Raw genomic sequence first — 12,701 nt, 5'->3', positions numbered from 1 at the left:
AATGGGATGCAATACCGCATGTGGCCAGAGGTGGAGGGGCGCCGGAGAGCCTCGGAAACATCCAGAAAGGCCCGAGGACACGTCGCCTGACCTCGGCAAATGACGGAATGGCTCGGAAACTGAGTATTTCCGTGTCTTTCCGAGCATTGCCGAACGGTGGCGATCAGCTGCGATCGGCGCTGTTTGGCTCTGATCTGCTCGGGCGCCCCCTGCACATCAGGCCAAATGCGGTACTGCAGGCCCTATTAGTCTTGCGAGACAACACTCGCAAAGAGAGTCAGAATTTATTTTAAAAAGTTGCTCGCAAATCAAAACGCTCTCCAACCAAGTTACTCTTAAACCGAGGTTCCACTGCATTATTGAAGAGGAGGTTATGTGTAACAATATGAGAACATTATTACGATTACTATTCTTCTACGTTAGAAAGCTTGCTCTCCAACCAAGTTACTCTTAAACCGAGGTTCCATTGTATTATTGAAGAGGAGGTTATGTGTAACAATATGAGAACAATACTACGATTACTATTCTTCTACGTTGGAAAGCTGATAGTTCTCAATTGGATTAAGAGGGACCATCTCACGTTAGCCGCCTGGAAGGGCCTGGTCAATGCCAATGTCACATTGTATAAAAGGACCTATGAAGCCAGGGGGTGTGCTAAAAAATTCAATAAAGTTTGGGGTAAATGGATAAAATCTAGTCAAACTGTACAAACTGACATATAAGAGGGTTTCTTTACAACAAATATGATAGGAGATTTATATACAACGTGAGATGGGAATATGGATTTGGGTTCTAGATGAATAACAGCACACAGTACCATTTGTTTAATTTTTTTTTCTGATTTAGGGTTAACTTGTTTTCTCTTTATGAGAACAGGATATGACACACACACACATATATATATATATATATATATATATATCATAGTTACCAATTTAAAATAGAAAAAGAGCTATTTGTACTGAAAAATATACTGTACTCAGTTACACTGATGAAAAAGACTTGTTTACGGAAATGATATGCTGTTTTACACACTTATGACTGTACCCTGTTTGCAATCTTTCATGACATGTATGTACACTTGGCAAATAGAAAACCTTTAAAATAAATAAAAAAATCATCACCTCCGGTGCTCTGGAGAAAACTTAGCAACTTCTAAAGGCCCATACACATGATCAGTTTATTGGACGAAAAATACCGCTTTCAAATCATTTGTACGATAATCTGATTGTTGGTACACAGATTTCGAGAGCCAATCACAACAGTTCATCCAATATTATCTGAACGGACAAACGTGAAAATGTTTCTAGCACAATACCAGATTGTACGATTTTCGTTGAATCAGTTCAGTTTTCGTCCGAAATACAAAGTACAATACAAAAAATTACATCAATTTGGAATTTTTGTTCTGTTGTACAAGAATTTTCTTAACTGTAGCAACCTCTTAAATTTCGATCTGAGATTAGCATAAAAAAAAAAAAAAAAGATCAATCCTCCGATAATCTCATTGGGGCAGATCCACAGACAGAGTACGCCGGCGTGTCTACTGATACGCCGGCGTACTTTCAAATTACCCGCGTTGTATCTTTAGTTTGAATCCTTAAACCAAGATACAACGGCATCTGGGTTAGATCCGACAGGCGTACGGCTTCGTACGCCTTCGGATCTTAGATGCAATACTTCGGCGTCCGCTGGGTGGAGTTCTCGTCGTTTTCCTCGTTGGGTATGCAAATTAGCTATTTTCGACGATCCACGAACGTACGCGCGGCTGTCGCATTCTCTTACGTCGTCTCTAGTCGGCTTTTTCCGGCGTATAGTTAAACCTCCGTATTTTGCGGCGTATAGTTAGAATTGCCATGTTAAGTATGGCCGTCGTTCCTGTGTCGAAATTTGAATTTTCTTTTTTTTTTGCGTAAGTCGTCCGTGAATCGGGATGGACGTAATTCACATCTAAGTTTAAAAAAAATTACGTTGTTGCGACGTCATTTAGCGCAATGCACGGCGGGAAATTTAGAAACAGAGCATGCGCAGTTCATTCGGCGCGGGGACGCGCTTCATTTAAATGAAGCACGCCCCCTAATCGCCGATTTGAATTCCGCGCCGTTACGCCGCTTGAGATACACTACGCCACCGTAACTTACGGCGCAAATTCTTTGGGGATTCGAACCAGCAAAAAGTAAGTTACAGCGGCGTAGCGTATCTCACATATGCTGCGCCGATCTATTTCTATGTGGATCTGCCCCATTGTGTGTACTGGGCATTAAACTCTGCACCAGAGGCACACACGATCAGTCCAAACTGATGAAAACGGACTGAAGTTCAGTTTCATTGGTTCACCGATGAAGCGGACTGATGGTCTGATGTGCCTACACACCATCAATTCAAAAACCGATCGAGTCCAACGCAGTGACGTAAAACACAACGACGTGCTGAAAAAAATGAAGTTCAATGCTTCCAAGCATGCGTCGACTTGATTCTGAGCATGCGCGGGTTTGGAACCGATGCTTTTGCGTACTAACCATCGGTTTTGACCTATCGGTCAGGCGTCCATTGGTCCAATTTTAAAGCAAGTTCTCTGTTTCTGGACTGAAGGACTACAGACCGATGGGGCGTACACACAGTCGGTTTGGACCGATGAAACTGAACTTCAGTCCGTTTTCATCGGTTTGGACTGATCGTGTGTACGAGGCCTCATTCTGTTTATGAACTCTCACTTCTCCTGAATGAGCAGGCATGCTGAGTTCAATCCCACAAGTGCTAACAGGTAACCCGCTCCTCCATTACAGCTTCCTCTCCAGCACATAGCACTGGCTAGATGTAGATTATAATTATCACCTAAAAAGTGAACATACAGAAAAAGTAGATCTAAACCCTAAATGGATTACATTTAGCATGCTACAGTACTGTGAACCCTAAATGATTCCCATGTACTATTGTTACTTTTTTCATTCCAATGCTGCCAATCACCTTCAGCCTCTTTACAGCCACTTAATGTTTATGCAAATGCTGAAGAGGCTGCATGTCATTATTTAGGATGGACTTCCTGCTGTTGGTAATGACGGAATTTGTCTGTGTGTTGTCACAGCACAGGTGCTTGCAGTCTTCATTGGAAGCCCATTTGACCCGGTGACAATTTAGGACAGCAATTGGGAGACAGGAACAGAGCATTGTCTCCCCTTAACAGGAAGTTTCTGAAAAAGACCTTTATGGCAGGATTACTATTTATTATATTAATGAAAGCTAGAGTTAATTTTGAAAGTACAATAACATTTGATTAGTTTGAAAGATTATATAAGATTTTATTTATTAATTTACATATCCTTCAAACAAATTGACATCAAGGTCAATACATACTTTTTACACCTTTGTCTTGTGTAGCAGAACCATTGCTATTATTCTTGCTACCCTGTTTCCCCAAAAATAAGACCTACCCTGAAAATAAGACCTAGCGTTATTTTCCAGGAGGGCTGCAATATAAGCCCTACCCCGAAAATGAGCCTTACTGTGTCTTTTGTTGGCATAATTAATATAAGACCCGGGCTTATTTTCGGGGAAACACGGTAGGGAGGATTGTTGGAACCCCAGAAATGTTGTCAGAAAATCAAGTATTTCTCACAGAAAAGTATTGCAGTAACACATGTTTTGCTATACATATGTTTATTCCCTTTGTGTGTATTGAAACAAAACAAAAGAAGGGAGGGAAAAAAAGCAAATTGGACATAATGTCACACAAAACTCCAAAAATGGTCTGGTCAAAATTCGTGGCACTCTTTAAAAATAAGATTCTTTAAAGCATGTGATGCTCCTTTAAACTCAACTGGGGCAAGTAACAGGTGTGGGCAATTTAAAAATCACACCTGAAAGCAGATAAAAAGGAGAGAAGTTCACTGAGTTTTTGCATTATGTGTCTGTGTGTGCCACACTAAACAGAAAGAGGAGAAGAGAATTGTTTGAGGACTTGAGAACCAAAATTGTGGAAAAATATCAACAATCTCAAGGTTACAAGTCCATCTCCAGAGATCTAGATTTGCCTTTGTCCACAGTGTGCAACATTATCAAGAAGTTTGCAACCCATGCAACTGTAGCTAATCTCTCTGGACATGGACGGAAGAGAACATTTAATAAAAGGTTGCAACGCAGGATAGTCCGGATGATGGATAAGCAGCCCCAAACACATTCCAAAGACATTCACGCTGTCCTGCAGGCTCAGGGAGCATCAGTGTCAGCGCAAACTATCTGTCTACATTTAAATGAAATTAAACACTATGGCAGGAGACCCAGGAGGACCCCACTGCTGACACAGAGACATAAAAAAGCAAGACTACAGTTTGCCAAAATGTACTTGAGTAAGCCAAAATCCTTCTGGGAAAACGTCTTGTGGACAGATGAGACCAAGATAGAGCTTTTTGGTAAAGCACATCATTCTACTGTTTACCGAAAACGGAATGAGGCCTACAAAGAAAAGAACACCGTACCTACAGTGAAATATGGTGGAGGTTAAATAATGTTTTAGGGTTGTTTTGCTGCCTCTGGCACTGGGTGTCTTGCATGTGTGCAAGGCATCATGAAATCTGAAGATTACCAAAGAATTTGGGGTCGCACTGTAGAGCCCAGTGTCAGAAAGTTGGGTTTGCCTCCGAGATCTTGGGTCTTCCAGCAGGACAATGACCCCAAACATACATTAAAAAGCACCCAGAAATGGATGGCAACAAAGCGCTGGAGAGTTCTAAAGTGGCCAACAATGAGTACAGATCTAAATCACATTGAACACCCGTTGAGAGATCTTAAAATTGCTGTTGGGAAAAGGCGCCCTTCCAATAAGAGAGACCTGGAGCAGTTTGCAAAGGAAGAGTGCTTCAAAATTCCGGGTGAGAGGTGTAAGAAGCTTATTGACGATTATAGGAAGCGACTGATTTCAGTTATTTTTTCCAAAGGGTGTGCAACCGAATATTAACTTAAGGGTGCCAAGAATTTTGACCAGCCCATTTTTGGAGTTTTGTGTGACATTATGTCCAATTTCCTTTTTTTCCTCCCCGTTTTTGTTTTGTTCCAATACACACAAAGGGAATAAACATGTGTATAGCAAAACATGTGTTACTGCAATACTTTTCTGTGAGAAATACTTGATTTTCTGGAAACATTTCTGGGGTGCCAACAATTTCAGCCATGACTATATATATATATATATATATATAGTCATGGCTGAAATTGTTGGCACCCCAGAAATATATATATTATACACATTTAGCCCTAAGTTCACATTTTGACGATTTGACATGTCAAATCGCTGCCTATTGCCGGGACCGTCTGAATTGGTGTGACGCTGACTTTGCGGCACCACACCAATTCCCAAAAGTAGTTCATGCACTACTTTTGGTGACTTGGGGGGCGATTCCAATAGACGCCTATGCAGGAACCCGCACAGATGTCTCTGAAATCGCTTTGCAAAGTCAGACTGAAATGCAGGTTTGAAATTGTGCGAGTTCAGCTGAACTCGCACGATTTCAAACCCGCCTTCCGTGTAAACCCAGGCTTATACAAATTCCACTTCCCAGAGCAAAAATTGGTTATTTATTAGACAAATTTCACCATTTGTGTGCATTTACTAAAGCCTGCAATTTATTAATTAGCTTAAATGTTAGTAATGGCTAGCACATTTATGTAGTATTTGGGCCACTTGCAGTTGCTATATTCCTTGTGGACATTAGACAGTAAAACAATGTACAGTGAATGAGCCCCTAATCTGTTCTAATAGATATTAAGACTAAACTTCCTTACAATAGTTTGCAGATGAACAGTCTTGAATTCATTTGCATTATGGGGATTAAACTGGTAAAAGCTGCATACATTTATAAAATAGAATATTATTTTCAGTTGGTATAGTAACGTGCTCTGGTATTTTTTATTTTAATTAAGATAGTGCAGTCCTAAGGAGGATTGTTGTTGCCCTTTAAGGATTTATCATACTCATTATGACATTGTGTTATTTAAGCTAACTATGTCTGACCTAGTGTGTTGAACAAATGAAACCTGGCTTATCAAATTTAGTAAACATTCACTTAACAGTGCTGCTTATTGAATTACCATGAATTAGAATTTCCTGTTGTTACTAAATCACACTGAAGGTGTTGGAACAGCATGTCACATACATACAAGTATCAGACTAAAGCTGGGCATACATTATATAATTTTCCTGTACAATTTTAATTTAGATTTACAAAAAAACATAATATGAGGTCAAACCTAAACAACACTTTCAATTTGTATTCCATCAGGCAGGACCTTGCACTACATAGCTTAAAGTAAATCTAAAGGAGATCACACTGAAATTGTATAATGTATGGCCAGCCCAATAATGTCTGAGATTTTAAATACATTAAAATATATTCACAGTGTATGTGCCTTTTATTTTTCAGGTAGCACCTGAAGCACCTAAAGCTGGCCATAGACAGTGTGATTTTTTTTTTTATCCTGCGACACTGACTGTGTTGATCGAGAAATCCCTTCCCACTGAGCTATTGTGTTCTCGCAGCGGCCAGGAGAATACAGTGATTATTGCTAGTGGCTAAAGGGGCTGGCAATAATCGCATGAAAATTTTAACAGGCTGGTTGTACCCAAGTTGATCAGTTAATTGACTTGGGTACAAGTACAATCAGCCTGCCCATAAATGGTTTGAAGTGACAAGTCAATCACTCTGCTGAACTGGCTGAGATTCGAATTGCCTATGGCCGGTTTAAGAATGTAATCAGTCAGTTTATCTAGTAAGTACCCTAAAACCAGGAAAATAATCTTCACAGATGTAATATATATCCCTAGTTCCATTGTAGTGCTATGCTGCAACAGTCTATTTATATTAAATAAAGCAAACTTGTAGTTTGTTAAAACAACATCCTGTCTCCTCATTATACCTAGTACATCCAAAGACTGCAAAGCATACATTATTTCTGTGAGAACTCAGAACAATAGCCTGAATGAAAATGACTAAACTGTCTGGTATCGATGGCTTAGCATGATCAATGTATGCGCAGACATGTAAATGAGGAATTGAAACCTTTTTAATTAAGAGGTGATGTACACAATCACTATTTATTTGTAGTTAGCATTTAATGACTTAGTTTGCAGTAACTAAAAGGCGGTGCCTTGTACCTGAGAACTAGGAGGAGGGAGTGTGTAGGATGGTAAAACTCTCCCATTAGGTGGTATAAAAGCACATGCACAAGAAACATGCCAGTGCTACCTGAAGCATCTCTGCACTGTTATTTATTTATTTTTGTAGGTAACTGATATTTGCTAAAGTACACTAAAGAGTTACTTGAGAAGCAATTTGCGAGAAAGCCAGAACTGATAACACTGGGTTGATTCCATTGCACTGGACTAGCAATCAACTGGTGCAACAACTAATATTGATCTATAGATGCAACTTTTAAATTGCTTGCATTCTTTTAGAACAATGGAATAGCATATTTCATAGAATCTTGCAGTTAAATTTAAGGATCGCAGCTGGCACAGGAAGAGTGATCTCAGGAATAATGAGGATGGAGAAAACATACTTTTTTTTGGCAATTGCAGTGCTGTGTCTAGTTGTCACCCCTGTATTAGGGGCTAACAAAAGCAGATCTTCAGCTGAGGGTGGGGAAAATACTGGAGCACTAACCAGTCTACAGATAGTCACTTTTAAATGGCATCATGTGCAGGACCCATATATTATTGCAGTCTGGATTCTTGTGGCAAGTTTGGCTAAAATCGGTAAGTGACTTAACATATGAGTCTATTTATATATAAATATCAGATTATATTTAAAAGCAAGGTTATTGCCAATGTTTATGATTTATGCTTAACACGTGTATTAATACAAATGTAAATATTCTCTATATCCCTTACTTCTTACTTTATTTTTATTTTAGCCAAACAATTCTGTAATTTTCAACAAGGTTTCAAAAGTTTCCTAGGTTCTAGTAACCAAATCTTTAAAATGGGGTGGAATATTGACTGAAACCACCTCAATACCACTTGAAAAGGTTGTTTTTTTAGGGGGGGAATGCAATCCCTTTAAAGCTTGGAAAAATGTATATGATCATAAACTTCACTGTGCCTTGCTAATGCTGCCCTTACACTTGGCAGCTTTGCTTATCAGTTTTTAAACAGTAAATGTACCCTAGGTTTAAGGAAGCAAATGATAAAAATTGTGGCGGAAATTGAATAATGCCTTTTTGATTCACACTTGATCCAATTAATTTACCCCCATTTGTGATTTGGTCACTATAAACTAGAGAACAATTGCTGGCCATATACATGTCAGTTTTCAGCCTTTTAAAAAAAAAACATATTTAGGTTGCAAAATTTACTAAAGTGATCAATGCAACCTACAACTAATAGTTTCTATAGAAACCATGAAAATATAACATTTTAGTTTGTCTTTATCTACTTAATGGCTCCTGATTGAATGTTAGTTGAAGTTACTAAAAATTGTTTTGTGTATGGCCAGCCTTAGCCATTGGTATGTACTGTATAGCAAGTTATGTAAGTTAACCATGAACAGATCAGTGTGTATGCCATGTATCTTAAATTTTGTGTCAGTCAATCTAGTTTAAAAAATGCAGGAATATAATTAGGATAGCTAGCCTTACCTTTTGGCATGTTTTGTTAGCTTTATTTTTCATTATTTCATATCATTGCATTTTTAAAGTTTTTAAATTTACTTTTTTGAATTATGAGAGCCTACATACATGTAAAAAGGTTAATGGGGGAGCCTATCTAAAATAACCTTCCTTGTCTCTGATTGTTCCTAAACACTCTTGTTCTTTAAGGCTGGGTTCACACCTAATATAGATGCAGTTTACAGCAGGGGTCCGGTGCATCCCTGTTCTCCATTTCAGGGACGAATCAGGCCCGAATTGTTGCCTGAATTCAGACATAAAACAGAGCCAAAGATGCACAGGACCCCTGTGCAATCCACTCCACGGTCACCCCTGAGGGGTGTGAACCGACTTCATTGAGAGCTGGTCACAATCTCCTGTCATGCAAATTGGATGTGAAGAAACCCACATATATGTGAACTGAGCCTAAAAGTTCGTTTTTATAGATCATGTCTGTACATCAGTACATACTGCATATATAGTGTAACTGCAACATTCAATAACAGGTATATTCCTTGTAATAAATAAAAGGCAGGGAGTGCAGCAAGTAGATACAGCAAAGCAAATTTTTCCACGAATTGATGCAATTTTGACATGACTTGAAGTAATGTCTGTGTAAACTTGAGGTCTATATGGACCTCAAGTCGCATCAAAGTCGGACCAAAGTAGTGCAGGGACTACTTTGAAGTTGCTGCGACTTGAAGTCGCACAAACGTGAACGTACTCATTGGAAATCATGGGGTACGACTTGTCATGCGACTTTGCAGTCCCAAGTCACAGGACAAGTCACACAAGTGTGAAAGGGGCCTTAACAGACTAACGATAAACCCTGTAATCAATGTTTCACTCAGACAAGCCACCTAGTCTCTGCATGTCCAGATGGGGGTTAATCTTTCTCCTTGCTGCTCTGCACTGCTAGCTGGAGAGATAACCAACTATTCTTCACAGCTGTAAATCACAGTTCTTGGATTACTTGTGATAAGCAGTAAAGGAGAAGTAGATTTTATAATAGTGTAGCAGGTTTTATTGAAACTATTTTTTAAAATAAGTAGAACTTCTGAAGGCATGTTACCTCTTCCAGATTCTCATTTTCCTTGAACATAAACCTTAATCTCTCTACACATAGTTTTATTACTTATATGAAATTGTAGCCAATTACAAAGCACAACTATAAACAAATACACAATGCAAAATTATGTTACAATTTATGATGATACTTCAAAGTCTCCAACAATTGTATCCATTTTTAGACAATAAAAAATAGAAATTCCCTTTCAGTAGGATGTAATTTTTTGAAGATTACTAGACAGATCAGTGGGCCAAATCCTCAAAAGGGATACGCAGGCGGATCTGCTGTTCCGCCTGCGTATCCCTGTGCCTATCTTTGGAACTGATCCTCAGAAGCAGTTTTCCAAAGATAGGCAGAAGATCCGACATCTGTAAGAGACTTACACTGTCGGATCTTAGGATGCAGTACCGCATCCGCCGCTGGGGGCATTTCGCGTCGAAATGCCGCTTCGCGTATGCAAATGAGGACTTACGGAGATCCACAAAGCTTTTCAGCTTTGTTTTTTCTCCGTAAGTTTACGTTTGCATGCGTAAAATTAGGGCTGCTTTTACAAGGTGTAAACTGTTTACACCTTGTAAAAACAGACCTTTTTTTCGATCGCCGCGATTTTTTTTTAAATTCGATTTTTTTTTTTTTCGCCGTATCTTTTTTTTTCCCGACGCAACTTTTTTACCCGGCGCGATCCTCAAAACTCGGCGTATCGTAAAAACACGCGATGCACGTCGGGAAAAATGACGTCACGGGCATGCGCAGTACGTCAGGGCGCGGGAGCGCGCCTAATTTAAATGGGAATCGCCCATTTGTATTAGGAACGCCTTGCGCCGGACGGAGTTAAGTTGCACTGCCGAAAATTTCCAGGTAAGTGCTTTGAGGATCGGCACCTAACTTGGGAGATTTGCGGCAGTGTAACTTAACTCGGAAAAGTTAAGTTAAAGGAGTTCTCCAAGCTAAAACTTTTAACCCGCGCTGTGCCCGGGCTGTAAAACTATACAAAATAAACTTTCACTTACCTGCCTACGATCCCCCGTTGTTCCGATATCGCCGTCCCGTTCTCCGGTCCCGGTCTGTTCCACTTCCTGCGGGTCGGTGACTCACAGTGCGCTCAGCCTATCAGCGGCCGCGACGGGACATTGCTGCGGCCGCTGATAGGCTGAGCGCACTGTGAGTCACCGACCCGCAGGAAGTGGAACAGACCGGGACCGGAGAACGGGACGGCGATATCAGAACAACGGGGGATCGTAGGCAGGTAAGTGAAAGTTTATTTTGTATAGTTTTACAGCCCGGGCACAGCGGGGGTTAAAAGTTTTAGCTTGGAGAACTCCTTTAAGCCCGTTTTTTGAGGATTTGGCCCAATGTTCCTAATGATAAAAAAAAAACGTATCTAAACAACACAATCGTACAAATATATATATATATATATATATATATATATATATATATATATATATATATATATATATATATATATATATATATTTTTTTTTTTTAAAAAACAGCATGCACACATACTGTAACAAGCTAAATAATATACTATTTAAATAAACAAAACTAATTATAACTAAAATGCTATTTGAAATTAACTCACAATCCCTACATTGCAATGCAGTTTTATGATGCTGTTTATGGGGTTTGCCATACTTCAATCACTAAAATCAATAGTTGTGTTCTGTTTGTTGCCCACATATTGTCCTGAGTGTGTGCACTTTGCAATGGCTACCCATTTCGGCTCTGCATATTGCCCTGTTTGCTTGTTTCATGACTGCATTGTTCCATTGTGTTTATATTGTTCACGCAATGTCAAAATTGCTTGTGTATTGTAATGATTGCCCATTTGTTGGCTTTATATTGTCAGGAGTGAAATCAGTGTTGTATGTTTAAAGGACCAAAATTATAATATAATTTAATCCCCTACATGCTTTTCATTAAGAAAGCATGCTACTATCATCCCTTAATTTTTTTTATGGTGGAATTCGACTTGTGATGCTACTAAACTGTTTATGGTCCATTTCACATGGGGCGGACTCCATTTAGATCAGTGGAAACAGGAAAACAGGTCCAACTCCACTCAGTTTATGCAATGCGGACACAGACCGAGACTGCTGTGCTCTATGGAAGGCCAGGTGTAAACGGATCGCGCCTGTCTGTTTACACCTGACTGCTCTCCAATGGTCCCAAAATGGTGTCAAAAGTGCCCGATGTGTCCGCCATAAAGTCGCAGTCACAATAACATTTGCTGATCGCCACCATTACTAGTAAAAAAAAAAAATAATAATAAAAATGCAATAAAACTATTCCCTATTTTGTAGACGCTATAACTTTTGCACAAACCGATCAATAAACGCTTATTGCGTTTTTTTTTTTTCAAAAATATGTAGAAGATTACGTGTCAGCCTAAACTGAGGAAAAAAACTTTTTTTATATATTTTTGGGGGATATTAATTATAGCAAAATGTAAAAAAAATTGTTTTTTTTTCAAAATTGTCGCCTTTTTTTTGTTTATAGCGCAAAAAATAAAAACCGCAGAGGTGATCAAATACCACCAAAAGAAAGCTCTATTTGTGTTTAAAAAAGGACGTCAATTTTTGTTTGGGAGCCACGTCGCATGACCGCGCAATTATCAGTTAAAGTGACGCAGTGCCAAATCGCAAAAAGGGGTCTGGTCCTTTAGCAACAAAATGGTCCGGGGGTGAAGTGGTTAAAGGAAATCTCCCCAAGCTTCTTACTGTGACACAGCAAAAATATTTATATGGATTGTAACTCTTTCCTACTCCATCTCAAACTAAAACAAAAAAGTTTTGGCTTTAGATCTACTTTAACCATTTAAGACCCGGACCATTATGCAGGTAAAGGACCTGGCCCCTTTTTGCGATTCGGCACTGAGTCACTTTAACTAATTGCGCGGTCGTGCGACGTGGATCCTAAACAAAATTGGCGTCCTTTTTTTCCCACAAATAGAGCTTTCTTTTGGTGGTAGTTGATCACTTCTGCGGTTTTT

The 12,701-nt window shown here is 39.3% G+C and overlaps 1 protein-coding gene across 3 annotated transcripts in view; it reads left to right on the top strand.

Annotated features, from left to right (window-relative positions):
- The window catches only part of SLC9A3 (solute carrier family 9 member A3), a 714,882-nt gene that overhangs the window by 282,736 nt on the left and 419,445 nt on the right, over positions 1–12,701 (top strand). The window contains exon 1 of one of the 3 annotated variants that reach the window (XM_040353442.1): positions 7,206–7,747. The exons of 1 other annotated variant lie outside the window; for it this stretch is intronic. In XM_040353442.1, the coding sequence (XP_040209376.1) occupies positions 7,531–7,747 (217 nt within the window). In that variant the 5' untranslated portion in view covers positions 7,206–7,530. Of the gene's footprint in view, positions 1–7,205; positions 7,748–12,701 lie in introns of those variants that run through there. One more of the 3 variants, XM_040353441.1, reaches the window with a different exon arrangement.

Source organism: Rana temporaria, chromosome 5 (assembly GCF_905171775.1).
Source record: "Rana temporaria chromosome 5, aRanTem1.1, whole genome shotgun sequence".
NCBI classification, from domain to species: domain Eukaryota; kingdom Metazoa; phylum Chordata; class Amphibia; order Anura; family Ranidae; genus Rana; species Rana temporaria.
This window is presented reverse-complemented; position numbering and strand designations above follow the sequence as displayed.